This window comes from Haliotis rufescens, unplaced genomic scaffold, assembly GCF_023055435.1.
Source record: "Haliotis rufescens isolate VD_foot unplaced genomic scaffold, xgHalRufe1.0.p SCAF_2, whole genome shotgun sequence".
In the NCBI taxonomy this organism is placed as follows: Eukaryota; Metazoa; Mollusca; class Gastropoda; order Lepetellida; family Haliotidae; genus Haliotis; species Haliotis rufescens.
Genome location: NW_025963890.1, coordinates 6,142,665 through 6,161,831, shown reverse-complemented (window position 1 = coordinate 6,161,831; position 19,167 = coordinate 6,142,665). Strand labels below are relative to the sequence as shown.

The 19,167-nt window shown below is 40.6% G+C and overlaps 1 protein-coding gene across 1 annotated transcript; it reads left to right on the top strand.

The window, feature by feature from the left end:
• The first annotated feature begins 53 nt into the window (after positions 1-53).
• Positions 54-18,983, top strand: LOC124147941 (RNA exonuclease 1 homolog). The gene is made up of 13 exons (XM_046518797.2): positions 54-237; positions 1,547-3,471; positions 5,139-5,219; positions 6,362-6,499; positions 7,240-7,416; positions 7,848-8,232; positions 8,806-8,949; positions 9,937-10,050; positions 11,401-11,474; positions 12,196-12,309; positions 12,793-13,047; positions 16,082-16,202; positions 17,457-18,983. Exons 1-13 carry the CDS (start codon positions 126-128, stop codon positions 17,552-17,554), a joined length of 3,738 nt encoding a protein of 1,245 aa, XP_046374753.2. The 5' UTR covers positions 54-125; the 3' UTR covers positions 17,555-18,983.
• The last annotated feature ends 184 nt before the right edge of the window (positions 18,984-19,167 follow it).

Sequence of the window (19,167 nt, the reverse complement as noted above, 5' to 3'; positions counted from 1 at the left end):
GAATATTAAAAATGTTTTCCAACACCTGCGATAATTCGCGAGAATCAATATGGCGGCGCTCTGTAAAAGGGCTGTCAATGCAAATTACACATGATTTCACAACCAAATACACCATTTCATAAGACATGTTTGCAACTTCTGGCTATTTCAAAGGAGTTGACTGTCCCTACTACCTAAGTGGACTATGCGAAAGGCCATATTGTCATTTGAGACACGTTAAGAAGGATGGGTGCCGAGGTGAGAAAAAGGGGCACCTGTTTCAGAAATAGAATGTCAAAGAAATAAACAAAGGAAGTTTTGTTTTCGTTTAAAATAAATGGAGGTTCATGATGATGTGACAACATTATGATGGTTCAGAATAATCATATTCTATATATATTCTAATTTTATTGTTAGAGACGAAACCGATACCACTATTTGTTTTTTAACTCTGTAGAATTTAGTGATCAAATCAACAGTAAGCATGATAAGATAACTGAAACTTATTTTATAGTGACCAAATGACCATTTCTGTTCAGACAGTATTAAGACCTTAATGTTCTGATGTCAGTTTATGCTGTGAGTGGTTATGAAATTGTAAATTTCATGAAACTACATTTACCAGGCCATAGTGAAATTGAAATTGATTTTGATAACAGCTTACGCTTTGCTTGCAAAAATGGCACTGTATATTCATACTACGTTTTTAAGATTTTGTATGTTTAAACATCGCCATCTATAAACAGTTTTTGATCCATCTCAATATGTTAGGTATAGGGCTGGGACGGGTAACTCGGGTACTCGGGTCGGGTGGGTACTGAGTGGGACCTGGGTACCAACAGGACTACCCGGACCCGTGGTTAGTCACGTGATACTAGTATATTGTTTCATGACAAAAATTTACTATATAACTACATTGTTACATGACAATTTTAAGTCTCTAATGTTCGCATTTCTTCATGAATATGAACACGTTCCTTCTGACTTATATATGTATTAACAAAGCTAAAACTTCAGTCAACTTTGGTGTATGCATGACCACTTCGTTATATACGTGTATCTAAATACATTCTGCCAGGGCTGCTGTCAAACTATTCCCAATTGGACATTTTGTACCTATCTCTTGACACCAACAGCGGGTACCCGGGTAGGGTCGGGTAATTGGGGTGTGGGTACCCGGGTAGTAAATTTGGACTCGTCCCAGCCCAAGTTAGGTACACAACTCTCCCTCAAAATGGTTAATATATTATTTATAACTCTTATGTTCACTGTACAGTGCTGTCTTAGCCTGATGGTGGACTGTAAGTAATCCTACAGGGAGCAGTCCAGCTTCAACCTATAAAAGTTAGATAAGCACTTGCTCTTACCAGGGCCATGGGGATGCTCAGTGATGATTTATTGCACACAAAATGGATTTGTTGTCCCAACATGCTTCCTACACACATAAACCCTTAAATGTTAAGGCCATTTGTCAGACACTGCCACACTGCCACTTATGCTGATAATTAGCAGGGAAACCGCTTTACTATACCGACATCAATTAACACTGAACTCCCTTTGCTTGTAGATGCATCATCTACATACACATCCTCTTCCAATTATGTGGGAGGAAGTCGACCGTCTTCTCCCATTGATCCTGCCCTCACTCATGGAGGCTTACAGTGCAGTGGCCCAACAGGATCAAAGCCTGTGGGGTCTGGAGGTTACCTAAGCAAATCTGGTCCAACAGGGAATACTTGTGGAGTTCCTTTCAAGGCAGACGATGTTGAGGAATATTCTGTCGATGGCCACGATTCCGAAGGACCTTTGTATGAGCCCACGCCAAAATATGACATTACAGGTGGGCGGAAGAAAAGGCAGAACTCAACAGACTGTCAGTACAAGCCAGGAGGACCTGCAGTAGAGGTGCCGGAATACGAACCAAATCATGCACCCGGAACCAAACCAGACAAGACACCTGTGTACAAACCTGGCAGTGTGGCCAAGAAGTCTAAATTAGACAGTTATGTTCCAAGTGGGTTACCAAAAGTGTCAAAGTCTCAGGCAAAGAAACGTAGAGCTAATCCTCCAGGAGTACCGGATGTTATTCCTGAGTATGTTCCAAGTGCTGTGCCTCAGTATAATCCCACACCTATAAATCAGCTGAAGAGGATGAAGAAGACACCAGATACTGAATCGGAGTATGATCCAGTCAATAACTATATGTACTCCACCAATCAACCTCCCAATGATGTAGGAGAGGTTGTGTATGTGCCGACAAAACGTTCCAAGATAGAAGGGGAGGAAGATATGTTTATGGACGAGTTTGGTGGTTCGGATGATGCTATGTTTAGTGATGATGATCATGAGGATGATTCTGAATTAATTATGGATTCAGGGAGATATGAGTCTCCCCTTGAGGAAGAGTCAGATGAGGAAGTCAGTGAAATTTTTGCAGTTAAGTCTTTTTTCAAAGACACCATTTCAGATAAACCAGCTGTGGACAAGAAAGTTGAAATTTGCGAAAATGAGTTGAAACATCCAATTCGAAAATCAATGTCTACTGAAAAAAAAGAAGGGGATAAACCATCTGGTGATAATAAGAAAGACAAATGTGAAAAGACAGATATTGATAACAAATTGAAAGACAAGTCTTCTAAACATTCTAGTTCATCTAAGTCTAGTTCTAGTGAGAAGGGAAGTGATGCTTCTAAAAAGAAGGACAAATCTACTAGCAGTAGCAAAAGTAATAAAGTGTCGGATAATAAAAGTACAAAACATAGCTCCTCCAGTCATAAAAGAAGTTCCTCAAGTGAAAAATCTCATGGTTCTAATGGTGCTAATCATAACAAATCTAAACATTCAGAAAAAGACAAATCCAGACACAAAGAAAATGGTGTATCAGATAAATCTCGAACAAAAGACTCCTCAGCTAAGCATGATAAGGAGAAACAAAGCTCCCACTCTTCAAGTTCGGAAAAGAAGCATAAATCAGATTCTCAGAAATCTCATAGTAGCTCTCATAAACCAAGATCATCTTCCAAAGACAGTTCACATCAGAGAGAGCACCACCGAGACTCGAGAGATAAGTCGAAGGAAGGTGATGTTAAAAAGAGCCATAGTAGCCACAGTAGATCCTCCACTAGTTCTCATAGTCATGGGCACTCCAGTAAAAGCAGCTCCAAGTCAGAGAAGGAAAATAAAAACAAACATGAAAAGTCAACATCTTCATCTTCATCTTCTAAAAGTCCCAAGGATAAAGGTGGTAAGAATGATAAGGACCAAAATCTGGCACATATCAATGCTGATTTGTTTGGTTCAGAAAGCGAGGAGGAAGGGACGTTGGGTAAAAAGTCCAACAATAATTCACATGACATGACAGATGCTGAGTTGGCCATGTTCCTTGAAGACAGTGATTTTGAATGTGAGACAGACACGTTCGAGGAGTGCTTAAAAATATTCAACGAGGAGGCTGCATCATTTAAGAAACAGCCCAGGGAGAAAAAGGCAGCAGTAAGTTATTTATCTGTTCACTTGAGCCAATATTTACATATGTATTTTGGGTGTCTGGTGCAAAGGGTGTCATATTTCATCATCTCTCAGTCAACCGTTTTTAATAACTCCTCCAAGACAACTTGATGTATAGAGCTTAATTTGTTGAAGTGTTTCTAACCAGATGGAGATGAAATATCATCAAGGCAACAAAATTGAAAGTAAATATTTTGCTTATTGAATTTTTAAGACATTTTTAAATATTTTATTTAGCATGTTCAGTAATCAGACTTCTCAGTAAGTTCAAAGACGAAGCAAAAAGATGGATGTGGTGGTTAGGCTCTGTGACGTTTGATTTACGTTTCATCCTACCCTGAAGGTGTTGGGTGTTGCTCACATCATCTGATATGTAGGGTTTTTACAGGCTCATGTGATATAGCAGGAATAGTACTGACTGCTTTGTTAAACAATATTCATTTTTATAGCTCCTGTTCACATGATACAGTGGTAGAAATTGGCACTAGTTCCATAGTCCTTGCCAAACTGCCCAATAGTTAAGATATCATAAAGATTAGTAGAAATTTGCCATTTTTGAGGGTTTGGCTATATGATCAGTGATGATGTCATTATAAAGACTAGTGGACTAAAACAGTTAGTTTCTATCGCCGATGATACATGACATTGCAACTTAAACAAAGAGATTTATGTTTTAGAAATAGAATATCTTGGTATAAGTACTCATCATGCTCATGTGCCGTAGACCTTTGTATATGATATGGTAAGAGGATTTTGTTGAAATATCGACTTTGTGATTTTATAGGTAATCACATGGTAATTGTTAAGAGTTGTTTATCAATGGACATCTGTTCATTTTACAGTCATTACCGTTACCAATTATATATGTTATTAAGTATGATACAGATGGACCCTCAGATAGCAAATTTGATGTGTCACTTGATTTTATCAAAAATAATTATTCAGAATGAGAAGCACAAAATTGTTTCTGAGTTAATTATGCCTCCATCTTGCTCTTGTTGTTTGAATATGTCGTATGAAGAAAGATAAAGATACTTATTAAATATTTCTTAATCTATCTTTGTCTTTCTATTTTCAACATGTTGAAGTTATTATCATGATTAAGGCAATAGTTTGTTCCAACCATTGTTCCAACTTAGTTTTCTGTTAAATGACATGCCATGACAGACTTACTATAGAAATAGGAAATAATCATGTGTTCTTTATCTTCTTTTGAGTAGTATACATGTATAACCAGTGTTGAAGATTAAAGTCAAGGGGTCCTTATCACTGCTTCAATGTTAGGAATAGAAGATTCAGGCTAAGTTCAAGTTCAGTCCCTAGGTTCAACATTGCAGCAAAACCCCAAGGAGCCCAGGATCCCCTTTGTTTTGGAAAACTGCTTAAAAATTGTATGTGCTATGACACCTGATAAGTCCTTCACTCCTTCTTATAGCGATCACCGGGGCAGGTCGGGTAGCCTAGTGGTTAAAACATTTGCTCGTCATGCCGAAGACCAGGGTTCGATTCCCAACATTGGTACAATGTGTGAAGCCTATTTCTGGTGCCACCAACATAATATTGCTGGAATATTGCTAAAAGCGGTGTAAAACCATACTGACTCACTCCAACTTAGTTTTAGAATCATTGTGTACATGTCATGTCTTCTTCAGAGGGAACACAGTGAGTCAAGAGATGCTGGCACCTCCCAGGTGGTGGGGAAGAAGAGATTGGCACATGCAGGTGATGTGAGGGTGAGACACGTTTCTGTACAATCATCCGGCATTTATCTAAGTTTCCAAACTTAAAGGCCTTGGCAAGCAACCTTGGGGAAATTAACAGTTAAAGTGTGTTTTTTCTTAAATGAGAAGGTATTTTAATGTTGTTTTCAATGAAATAGTGCAAAGCTAAGCACTAAAGCCTTTTCGATCATCTTTTTTGGTCCTGTGACACTGGTAATCATTGGTTATAACTACATGAATTGGTCAGTTTGGGAATTTGTACTCACTATTTGTCCAGACTATAGCTGAAATATTGCTGAGTGTGGTATTATACAACACACGTACACACACAGTATCTGTTTCTGTGAAAAATGCAAATGTTGACCAAGAACGAGACCGAATCAATTTCAACATATCAAACTATGTTAGCTACAATCACGTTTTGGGGTTCCAACAAACGGAGACATCTGATTGGTTTAGGATTGAGAAATATTGCTGAGTGTGGTGTTATACAACACAGGTACACACACAGTACCTGTTTCTGTGAAAAATGCAAATGTTGACCAAGAACGAGACAGAATCAATTTCAACATATCAAACTATGTTAGCTACAATCACGTTTTGGGGTTCCAACAAACGGAGACATCTGATTGGTTTAGGATTGAGCGATGCCACTTCTAGATAATTACAGTGGGCAGCCCAGTCAACTAAGGCACTGCTGTGCAGAGTTGCTTCCCTTGGGCACAGAAACCTGTGATTGTGGGTTAGAATCTCCTGTTCACCCCAGTTATATTTCTAGGTTTGTCAGCACCATACACATGCTCGTGGGTTTCACCGAAGTGGTAAACATCTGTGACCTGCATCACTTCGGGCTTTCCTCCCACATTAAGCTGACAGGCTTTGACGTAAAAGATATAACTTCAAAGCAGCGTGAAACTCACTCACTCCCCCTTTTAACTGACACACTAATCACTGCGGAGATAAGTCTGTATCAGTCATCATTGTGTGACAATGGCTGCATGTCAATCTAGACATTATTACCATGATTACTGTGAAATCGATGGATATCAAAGTTTGTATCATTTAAAATATTGGAACTGTGATTTGAAGTTTTTCTTTGAGATTTATGATATGAGAAGTCACATGCAGTGAGTCCTTTGCCCCTCTCCATGCAGCCATCCAAGCGGGCAGCTCCGAAGCCGGCCGTGAAGATGAGTCCTGCAGAGGTGATGCACAATCGCTTGATGGAGATGCAGCGACGGGCCTTGGAGGCGGCAGAGGCCAGGAAGGCTGTGGCGGATGCCCAAGCTGCAGTATGTAGATGCATCAATGCTTCAGTAGTCCATAATAATCATATTGATACTGCACAAACATAGTTAAGAACCACCCGATTCTTTCATATTTCTATAGTTGATCATACAGTGATCTGTCATGCAACAACAGAATAACTATAGCACTATGAAAGAATCGGGGGGGCATTATATACACTTTCATTTGTGCTCATGGCACTACTTTAACTGGGGTCATTGTGTATTTCAGTTTTTTTGTCAGCTCCCTAGGGAGATTACAAATCAAGCTTATTTGGTTTGCCACAGCCATGACAGTATCACATTATGTAGATGCATGCTTGCTTCTGTATGTCAGAGCTGGAGATTAACTGCCAAATCTGTGAGCACCTTCAGGGTATCTTGTTTGAATCATCTTTTTTGAAATATTTAATCACTAGCCTCAACCCACAGCCTTGAATATCTTTGCCTATGTGGTTATTTTTTATTTTCTGAATTAGTAATATTTAGTGAGTTGATGTTGAATGACAATTGATGGTATTGAAGAATTCTTTTTTTATACTGATTATTGTTATTATGTCATCGTGACCTGCTCATGCTGTCAATCACTGCTTTGGTTGACAAAGTTTGAGTTGATTGTTTATGGGCATATGTGATATCACTTTGAGATTGCTGACGGTGGCATAAAACAATATTCATTCACTCACATATCCTGATCAAAATTGGAATGATGTATCTCTAAAAGTAAATGACATGTGTTTCTGTAGATTGCATCAGGGTCAAGTTCGTCTCATAGCATGGGAGGGGGACAAAAGCGAACAGCTCATACCCCGAAGATGAAAGCAAACAGACAGAGAAGTGTGGATGACAGAGACGATGACAAGAGAACTGTTGCTATCACAGTGGCCCGAGGGGAGAAGAGGAAAGCCCATGCTCCAACACTGGTACGTTTAAAAGTCTTTCTGAAAATGTACTTTTAGTTCACAGCGACTGGCTGATGATTGATTAATTTGTCATAATTGGCAAGCTGATATTTATGCTGTACGACTAAAACAATCTGACCCGTAAAGGTGACTATGCTTGTCGTAAAAGGCGACTAATGGGATCGGGTGGTCAGGCTCGCTGACTTGGTTGATGCATGTCATCGATCCCAAATGCGTGGATTGATGCTCATGAAATCAATCACTGGATTGTCTGGTCTAGACTCGATTATTTACAGACCGCCATCATATAGCTCGAATATTTCTGAGTGCTGCGTTAAACAACAAACCAACCAACTAAAACAATCTATTAGATTTTGTTTTATGTATAAATTTTGAGACTATGGTTTGAATCTGTTTGAAAATATTACCACAAGGCAATTCTTACGTTCCAGAGTAATGTGAAACGTCCTACGATACCTGCGGAGTTTGGGAGTAAAGTTCCAAGTAACATTCGTCAGCGCTACCTGAATCTCATAATAGACGAATGCCTCAAGATATGTAAGACGGAAGAAGAGGCGTATAAGAAAGGTCAAGAAGAAGAGGCTGCTGTGTACAAGCGAGCCACCAATAAAAACATCTACCTCCGAGTTGCTGTGAATGCCATAAAGAGATTACGAGTTGAAGTACAGCAATCTTGCTCATCACCCACCAAGAGTCCTTCTAAGATTATTAAACAGTCTCACGAGGCAATGTTAGGTGGCAAAAATGCCACAAGAACCACCTACACTTTGCATCGATCAGGAGGCGGGACCAAGACACACACTGATGATTTCAGAGGTAACTTGTTTCTGTTACTTGTTGGAGAAAATTGGAATAATCTTTATTTACTCATTTTTTTTCAAATCTGAACTTCTTGTCAGGAATTTTTGTCATTCAAATGTTTAGGATTCTAAGTTCTATTTAGGGTGGTTGGGTATTGAAGAGTTTAATCCCTTGGCCAGTAGTGCAGAAGAACTGGTTTTGTGCTCTACAGAGTGTAAAATCCATTCTTGTGACCACACTCTTTTAGTATGTCAAATCCCCACACCCTCTCTCATATGATATTGTCATAACATTTTGGGGGTAGTGGGGTTAAAGCGTTCGCTCGTCACACCTAAGGCCCGGGTTTGATTCCCCACATGGGTACAATGTGTGAGGCCCGTTTCTGGTGTCCCCTGCTGTGAAAGTGCTGGAATATTGCTAAAAGCGGCGTAAAGCCATACTCACAAACTCATGACATTTTGTTAATTAAAACTACTCCAAGATGGCTTTGCACGTTTGTCGTGAATGTGTGTACATATGTTTTGTACAGTATTTGATGCTGAATTGCTCTGTCTTGTTGATTAATGGTGTGTGTTTTTTCTCCTACAGGTGCGGAACTGTACAAGCGGTTGTCTAAGTACATCCTGACTGAGGATCAGTTGAGGGAGAATGGTTTTCCCAGACCCTCTGACGAAGGAGGATCACATGCCAAGTTCTATGCTGACAGGAAAGAAAAGGATGTCATTTTAAAACGTAAGAAAGTAATTCAGTCTATAAACCATGAAACGCTGTTTGTCCCAACAATTACTATTGGCAATACCTTAATACACTTCGAAATTGATGCAAGTCCAGTAGCCCGAGATTACCAAATTGTGCTGATAACATGTAGGCATCCAATGATGGTAGTCTTCATTGACTAGTAGCATTTATGGCCTATAACTCTGAACCAGTTCTCCATGCTTCAATTTGCTACAATTTGGAACTGAATAAAACTGACAGAAAATGTAAACAGGACTGGCTACAAATGTCTACTGCTAAGTACATATATACAAAGGGACATTACTCCATGCCAGTATCTGTGAATTATTAATCTGGAAATTGGTTAATCTGGATGATTTTGCTGGTCATGGTAAGGTCTGGATTTGCAGTGTGTTGTTCACCTACAAAAGTTTTCATTCCGTTAAACAGTGAACATGTTAAAGAAACAAACCAATGTGATTTTTTCCTCAACAAAAGGGGTCATGGCAATTGGCTGTACAGAGTTGTGTCCCTTAGATTGTGTTTGTAGGTTTGTCAGCTCCATACTTCGGGCTTTCCTCTGATGTTATGCTGACATGTCATGATATAACTCAGATACTATTAATATCGGTGTCACTCACTCACTCACTCACTCACTCACTCACTCACTCACTCACTCACTCACTCACTCACCCACCCACAACCAACCAACCACCCACCCACCCACCCACCCACCCACCCACCCACCCACCCACAACCAACCAACCAACCAACCAACCAACCAACCACCCACCCACCCACCCACCCACCCAACCAACCAACCAACCAACCAACCAACCAACCAATCAATCAGTGTCTGACATTTAACATATCAACCCATTTAACATATCAACCCAGTGGATGAGTACCATTTACAATTCAACCATGAAAATAACATACCTCAATGTTTGTTCTTGAGTTATTAAAAGTCTGGAAGTTAAGTTTATAGAATGTATGTTACAGAACATGAGAAGAACTGTGCACGGTGCGGCAAGAGGTTCATCGTGTTCCCTAATGGTAACTACAATCGAGAGGAGGAGTGTGTCTACCACTGGGGCAAGGCCTGGAAGAAGAGAGGTGAGGGAGGACACTGTGGTACACATGTTGCACAGTACCGTAATTCGGCAGAAAGTACCCCTTTGTCTGTCGGTCATAAAGTGCATTACCAAACCTTATGATACCAATAAATGTTTCATGAAAAAGCATCTTAACCAACCATCTTTGTCCCTGCTCCCTTTATCTTGCTTTTGTTTCAGCTTTTGTGGCATCATACAGTACTCCTCATAACCCTGAACACTTTGTATCAGTTTGTGACAACTCCAAAATGTGACATCGTGCCCAATGGCATGGAACATTGCTCTTGTTATCAACCACTAGTTCTGGGTCCAAACTATTCACATATTTACTGTTCACATGAAGATCCTGGTTAGAATTGGTCTTCTCAAGCCCATAGTTGCCAAAACAGGCGACTAATGGGATCGGTTGGTCAGGATCACTGACTTGGTTGATGCATGTCGTTGTATCCCAATCTCATGAATGTATGGGCGGTCGGGGAGCCTAGTGGTTAAAGCGTTCGCTCGTCATGCCGAAGACCCGGGTTTGATTCCCGACATGGGTACAATGTGTGAAGCCCATTTGTGGTGTCCCCTGCCGTGATATTGCTGGAATATTGCTAAAAGCGGCGTAAAACCTCACTCACTCACTCACACATGAATGTATAGTGGTGGGACAATACACCGATGCATCGATGAATCGCGATATTTTACTTCCCGATACAAGTACCGATCACAGTTGCACACTAAGTAAAAAATTATCGATTCATACCTAAAATGTTTACTTTAATGGTTGTTACACCAAACTCTAATTAGTAGTAAAAATTGGTAGTAAAAAAGTAAATATTTTCATCCATTGCGCCATACCTGACACTGCCAACTGCAAATCATCACTTTGCCAGGTATTTGACTATCCTGTCCATGAAAAATATCGGTTACACACTACAGATACGAGCACATACACGTATCGTGATATGTATTGGATCTCACAGTTGGTGTATCGTCCCAGCCCTAGAAATCAATGCTCAATGATGTCAATCAGTGGATTGTCTGATCCAGACTTGGTTATTTACAAACCGCTGTCATATACCCATATTCACATCCTTTGCTGATTTAGATGAAATATTGCTGACTGCAGCACAAAAATGGCTTAGTCTGGTTAATAGTCCATGTTTATACAGGAAGCGGTGGTACTTCCTGTGGTGTATGTAAAATGAGGAATGGCGAGAATAAAAATGAGAAATAGAAAAGTCAGTGGACATTGTTTCTTGCTATGATAAGCTTACAGTTTGGAATACACGATATCAGAGATTGACAACTCACACCTTAAGCAAGTGTAACACGTTTTGACACTATCCACTACTTCCATTTCCAGTTGACCGTGCCCTGGTGTCGAGCTACAACTGTTGTGGGGGGGACCTGGGGGCCGAGGGCTGTCAGGTGTGCAAGGTAAGTGTCCCCTGCAGGTATGGCTGGGTTGCTATTAGGGTGAAATGGAAAATATATATCATGTCATTTTGTTTGATAACAATGTTGAAATGTGTGTCTCTTGATCAACTGAATTCCTGAACAATTACGTCAGATATAGAGGATATTATGTGAGAGTTCATATCATACTATGTTTACCACACAAGTGTCTACATTTCGGTATTTAGACACTCATGTCGTAAACACGGTATGACGTGAACTCTCACGCTTCTTGTATAAACCTGGAACATTTGATTCGTGTTCATGTCATACTATGTTTAAGACACGAGTGTCTACATTTCGGTATTTAGACACTCATGTCGTAAACACAGTATGACATGAACACGAATAAAATGTTCTATTTATTACCAAAGAAGATGTCTTCATACAGAGTGTTTACCTATAAGGACAGCAAGTCGCAACAGCAGCAGAACGACAATTTGTCGAATGGCAGCAACAATCTTCAGCTATGACATCATTTCCAGTGTGAAGTCATTCCGACCTCACTTCACAATAAGATTAGAAGGACGTCAACGTCATGATTGTAAATTTTTAACCAAAGAAGGTATTTATAGTTTTTATGTATGGTTTAGTGAATGTAGAAAGGGTTTCAAGCATTTATAGCATTTATAGTTTGACTGAGTCAAAGTGAGTGTCTGTTAAATATTCAAGTGGTAATCTTTGAATAAATTTGAAATTTCAGTACCATGTATTCGAGTCCAACAAGTCTGAGAGTGTGACAGGATACATGAAAACCATTCCTTCGTCCCCACCAATAGATGGGGATTATGGTGTTTATGCCATGGACTGTGAGATGGTGAGACCTTAACGCTTCTTCTCTTCAGTACTGTAAACAGGACATTGGTAAACACATGAAATCTTTAGAGAAATTGTCTGAACAGATTGTTCATTTACTAAGGGGATCAGGTTGTCAGGCTCGCTGACTTGGTTGATGCATGTCATTGTATCCCAATCGCGTAGATCAATGCTCATAATGTCAATCACTGGATTGTCTGGTCCAGACTTGATTTTTTACAGACCGCCGTCAAATAGCTGGAATATTGCTGAGTGCGGTGTTACAAACATACAAACAAACTTTCCATGTTACTCGCTGTGTGACAAACGTGTCCTCTGCAAAGATATAGTAAAATAAGCATCAACTTTGAACATTTGTTATCTGAAACATGTTTTGCCTGTTTTGCCGGGGAGAAATTTGAATATGATGCTACTGAAAGCATGAGATATTTAGAAACAGATGCTGAAGAGTGGAAGAGGTTATTGAATCAGTGTCTTGATGTAGGTGTACACAAAGGGCGGCATGGAGCTTGCCAGGGTGACAGTGATCGACCCCGAGTCCAAACCAGTGTACGAGACAATGGTTAAACCAGGCTTCCCTGTGATCGACTACAACACCAGGTTTAGCGGAATCACTGAGAAGGATCTACAGGATGTGAAGACAAGTCTTCGGGATGTACAAGCTGTGCTCCTCAGTCTCTTCACAGACAAGACGATTCTGATTGGTCACAGTCTCGAGAGTGATCTCATATCGGTCAAGGTGACTGCTTTTAGTTCTGATTGAGGGGATGGCTGCTTATCAGTCCGTGAAGAAATCCTGTCTACCAAATTAAAGAGTCAAGGGTTGGCATAATTGATGGGGCAACACACTTTTCTTTAAAAAATATCTTTAATAGTGATGGATTTTCAAGATAACAAACTGTTTTCGTTTCAGGAATAAAAATTAGTTGCATATTTGGGAAGTGCTACTTGGTACTTGGATGAGTATAGATAATACATGGAGGGGTGTAGACTGTTCTTGGATGGGTGTAGACAGTACTTGGATGGAGGTAGACAGTACTTGGATGGGTGTAGACAGTACTTGGATGGGTGTAGACAGTACTTGGATGGGTGAAGACAGTACTTGGACGGGTGTAGACAGTACTTGGATGGGTGTAGACAGTACTTGGACGGGTGTAGACAGTACTTGGATGGGTGTAGACAGTACTTGGATGGGTGTAGACAGTACTTGGATGGGTGTAGACAGTACTTGGATGGGTGTAGACAGTACTTGGATGGGTGTAGAAAGTACTTGGATGGGTGTAGACAGTACTTGGATGGGTGTAGACAGTACTTGGATGGTTGTAGACAGTACTTTGATGGGTGTAGACAGTACTTGGATGGGTGTAGACAGTACTTTGATGGGTGTAGACAGTACTTGGATGGTTGTAGACAGTACTTGGATGGGTGAAGACAGTACTTGGATGGGTGTAGACAGTACTTGGATGCGTGTAGACAGTACTTGGATGGGTGTAGACAGTACTTGGATGGGTGTAGACAGTACTTGGATGGGTGTAGACAGTACTTGGATGGGTGTAGACAGTACTTGGATGGTTGTAGACAGTACTTGGATGGGTGTAGACAGTACTTGGATGGGTATAGACAGTACTTGGTGTAGACAGTACTTGGATGGGTGTAGACAGTACTTGGATGGGTGTAGACAGTACTTGGATGGTTGTAGACAGTACTTGGATGGGTGTAGACAGTACTTGGATGGTTGTAGACAGTACTTGGATGGGTGTAGACAGTACTTGGATGGGTGTAGACAGTACTTGGATGGTTGTAGACAGTACTTGGATGGGTGTAGACAGTACTTGGATGGGTATAGACAGTACTTGGATGGGTGTAGACAGTACTTGGATGGGTGTAGACAGTACTTGGATGGGTGTAGACAGTACTTGGATGGGTGTAGACAGTACTTGGATGGTTGTAGACAGTACTTGGATGGTTGAAGACAGTACTTGGATGGTTGTAGACAGTACTTGGATGCGTGTAGACAGTACTTGGATGGTTGTAGACAGTACTTGGATGGTTGTAGACAGTACTTGGATGGGTGTAGACAGTACTTGGATGGTTGTAGACAGTACATGGATGGTTGTAGACAGTACTTGGATGGGTATAGACAGTACATGGATGCGTGTAGACAGTACTTGGATGGTTGTAGACAGTACTTGGATGGGTGTAGACAGTACTTGGATGCGTGTAGACAGTACATGGATGGGTGTAGACAGTACTTGGATGGGTGTAGACAGTACATGGATGGGTGTAGACAGTACTTGGATGGTTGAAGACAGTACTTGGATGGGTGTAGACAGTACTTGGATGGTTGTAGACAGTACTTGGATGGGTGTAGACAGTACTTGGATGGGTGTAGACAGTACTTGGATGGTTGTAGACAGTACTTGGATGGGTGTAGACAGTACTTGGATGCATGTAGACAGTACATGGATGGGTATAGACAGTACTTGGATGCGTGTAGACAGTACTTGGATGGGTGTAGACAGTACTTGGATGGGTGTAGACAGTACTTGGATGGTTGTTGACAGTACTTGGATGGGTGTAGACAGTACTTGGACGGGTGTAGACAGTACTTGGATGGGTGTAGACAGTACTTGGATGGGTGTAGACAGTACTTGGATGGGTGTAGACAGTACTTGGATGGTTGTAGACAGTACTTGGATGGGTGTAGAAAGTACTTGGATGGGTGTAGACAGTACTTGGATTGGTGTAGACAGTACTTGGATGGGTATAGACAGTACTTGGATGCGTGTAGACAGTACTTGGATGGGTGTAGACAGTACTTGGATGGGTGTAGACAGTACTTGGATGGTTGTAGACAGTACTTGGATGGTTGTAGACAGTACTTGGATGCGTGTAGACAGTACTTTGATGGGTGTAGACAGTACTTGGATGGGTGTAGACAGTACTTGGATGGGTGTAAACAGTACTTGGATGGGTGTAGACAGTACTTGGATGGTTGTAGACAGTACTTGGATGGTTGTAGACAGTACTTGGATGGTTGTAGACAGTACTTGGATGGGTATAGACAGTACTTGGATGGGTGTAGACAGTACTTGGATGGGTGTAGACGGTACTTGGATGGGTATAGACAGTACTTGGATGCGTGTAGACAGTACTTGGATGGGTGTAGACAGTACTTGGATCGGTGTAGACAGTACTTGGATGGGTGTAGACAGTACTTGGATGGTTGTAGACAGTACTTGGATGGGTATAGACAGTACTTGGATGGGTGTAGACAGTACTTGGATGGGTGTAGACGGTACTTGGATGGGTATAGACAGTACTTGGATGCGTGTAGACAGTACTTGGATGGGTGTAGACAGTACTTGGATCGGTGTAGACAGTACTTGGATGGGTGTAGACAGTACTTGGATGGTTGTAGACAGTACTTGGACGGGTTTAGCCAGTACTTGGATGCGTGTAGACAGTACTTGGATGGGTGTAGACAGTACTTGGATGGTTGTAGACAGTACTTGGATGGGTGTAGACAGTACTTGGACGGGTGTAGACAGTACTTGGATGGTTGTAGACAGTACTTGGATGGGTGTAGACAGTACTTGGATGGTTGTAGACAGTACTTTGATGGGTGTAGACAGTACTTGGATGGGTGTAGACAGTACTTGGATGGGTGTAGACAGTACTTGGATGGGTGTAGACAGTACATGGATGGGTACGAATGTAATGTTTATGACAATAGTATATCCTATTTTCTATGTACATTTTCTGTGTTTTAGATCATACACAACACTGTAGTGGACACATCTGTAGTGTTCCCCCATCGACTTGGGCCACCATACAAGAGAGCTCTCCGCAACCTTATGGTAGATTTCCTCCAGAAGATTATACAAGACGATGGTGAGATCAATTTCTTTGTTCTATGCAGGAACTTTGCTTATAGGGCCTCTTGCCATGCTTACAATACATTCAGTGTTTCTTACAGCAGCTGATGTTATATTATTGTTATTAGTTCGTTACTCTGAAATATCTCAGGAAATGAATAGTTTGCTTGAATGACAATCAGGGAGGTGAACAGGTGCCTTACTGATGGTGTTTTATCTCTTCAATGGTCTAGTGATAGAGCGTCTGCCCGGACGGCAGAAGTTCTGGGATTCGATCCCTGGCCACGTCATACCAAAAGACATTAAAAGATTGTACTTGTTGTTATCCTGTCTGGCGCTCTGCATTTAGGTGCTAAGGACAAGGACTGGTCAGTATACTGTGTCTGAGTGGGGTATTCATGTTAAACTGCAGCATGGTATCTGAGTGGGCTAGCACTATGAAATTGGCATTAGTCCGGTCTAGTACACGCAGCCACGCACGCAATGATCTTAGGCTGTCTATTCTTTAGCCAGGTTGTCATGGGTTCAAATCAATGATGATCCTTGGTTTGACCATACTATTAGTATCTCAACTAGTTATGGATAGTTAACAGTGGAGAGGACTTTAGTTAAAAATCTAAAGATTTTGTAGTGTGATGACAGCCAAAATAAAGATTTATTGCGATGTGATAGAGGTAGTATTCTTTGAATTATCAACAATGCTAACCATGCTAACTATTGTTTGGTATTTTCCAATTATGATCTGACAATACCATACCTTTCTTTTTGGTTTCACCGAAGTGGTAAACCTCTTCACCCTGCATCACTTTGGGCTTTCCTCGCCTGTTAAGCTAACATATCGTGATATGCGGAAGTACTGATCAAATTGGCTTAAAACGAAACTCACAAACTCTCTGTTCAAAGCAACAGTATACCAAACATACCCTCACCCCTCACCCCTCACTTCAAAATATATGTTAAGGGACCAACCATTTTTTTTATATTTTGGGGAGGGCCTGGGATTTTATCAGAAATAAATTGTCCCTGAAAATTTCTTGAAAAAAAGATAAATATGCTTCAGACTGTTGAAACGAAAAGAAAATCAGGCTTATGATTTTAAAAATAAAAATATCTGGTTTCGTAGCTGAAGCTGGAATAAAATCTAATCTCAACACAAATATCCAAATGGTTGGTCCCTAAGTGGCTTTGGTTTAAGTAGATAGGGATATTCTGTAAGTTATGCCTGTAAAGAAATATGCCTCAGTAGACACTGAAGCCTTGTATGTTTCAGTTGGCGGCCATGACAGTCAGGAGGATGCAGTAGCCTGTTTGCAGCTTATGCAGTGGAAGTTGAAGGAGGACGCGATGAAGGAGGTCAGGCGTGTCTAGGACTTGTCACCGATGTCATCTGTGAATCTGAAGATCCATCACTCATTTCAACACCTGTTTCAGGAGATCATATATGAAGATCTGTCATCCACTTCACCACTTAAACCACGAGTGTCAGGAAAAGATGAAGATCAAACATCAGTTTCAGCCCTTGTGGCAGGACAGCAGGGAGATACTTCAGCCATGACATCACTTCTCATCATATCATAGCTATCCGAGTCCATAGTAACAGAAAAGGATCCTTCAGCCATTACAATACTTGTGTCATGATATCATACCTTTATCATGATATCATAGCTATCCGAGTCCATTGTAACAGAAAAAGATCCTTCAGCCATTAGAATACTTGTGTCATGATATCATACCTTTATCATGATATCATAGCTATCCGAGTCCATTGCAACAGAAAAAAGATCCTTCAGCCATTACACTACTTGTATCATGAAATCGTAGCTATCTGAGTCCACTGAAACATAAAAAGATCCTTCAGCCATTTCATCAGTTGCGGCATGACAACCATGGACAATACATCTGGAAGATCCGCCACCCATTTAATCCCTGACTTGCGTCTGCTCATCCAGAAGTGGAATCTGGTATGTCACATGCATCTGTATGTGCTATTGAAACATGAATTGGCCTTTTGGACTTCCCTGCAATGTTAACATCAGAATGGCTGCAATTTTAGAACAGCAACATAAATGCATTGTTAGCTTTACGCATCTGGAATACTTGGCCATTAATATTTTCTTTAGCATGGCTTGCATGTATACAGTCCACCATCTCAAATAAAATGTGAAAAGATTGTCAGTCTGGTATGAACACACAACATCAGCCAGTATGACCTGTTTGTTTGGTTAGGTTTTGGTAATGTACCAAAATCTTCATACATCAAATATTCATCACCTGATATGTGTTACTAGTTTATTATCGTTAAATATACAATTACATCAGTATAAAGATTTTATTTGCCAAATTCAGCAGTATTACAGCCACATTACAATGGGCCAACACAAAGAATGGGCTTCAGGACCAATCAGTTAAACACTGATTGCAGGTTCATGATTGAAAGCTTTACCTAATACTTGAACTACAAATTTAAGACTTACAGTCTATGTACATTGATGTATTGTGCACATTAAACCGAGCAACTCCTTGGAACTAAATATGGTTATGTATGTATTTTTTCCTTACCGTATTCGAGGTAATATGCGCCCAGGGCGCTCTCAAAATTGGAAATAGGGGGCTCTTATTAGAATATAATTTTGGTGAGAACAAAAACAGAGTTGAGAGATTGTAAATTTATGCTGTTTATGCTGACAGCCTGACATGATACAAAAGAAAAGTATGTGCGTATCATACATGACAGATATATTTTCCAGAATTTAATTGCCCATAATTAAGGTTGCATATAACACATGAGTACGTATTATACACGAATCAATAAGTCTTGTGAAAATTGATCAATAGGAAGGGGTGCTAATTGGGATTGTTCACTAGCAAATATATTAGCAACTATCGCCATGGGCGCACATTAGAGCGGGGCGCTTATTATGTCAAATATGGTATATCGAATAATTATATCGGATTGAAATGTATAATGTTAAGAAATATTT

Coding starts and splice junctions, on each gene's coding strand:
- LOC124147941 (XM_046518797.2), top strand. CDS start 126: ATGTTTGCAACTTCTGGCTATTTCAAAGGAGTTGACTGTCCCTACTAC. Junction 10,051..11,400: donor CAAGGCCTGGAAGAAGAGAG/GTGAGGGAGGAC, acceptor TTCCATTTCCAG/TTGACCGTGCCCTGGTGTCG. Junction 11,475..12,195: donor AGGGCTGTCAGGTGTGCAAG/GTAAGTGTCCCC, acceptor TTGAAATTTCAG/TACCATGTATTCGAGTCCAA.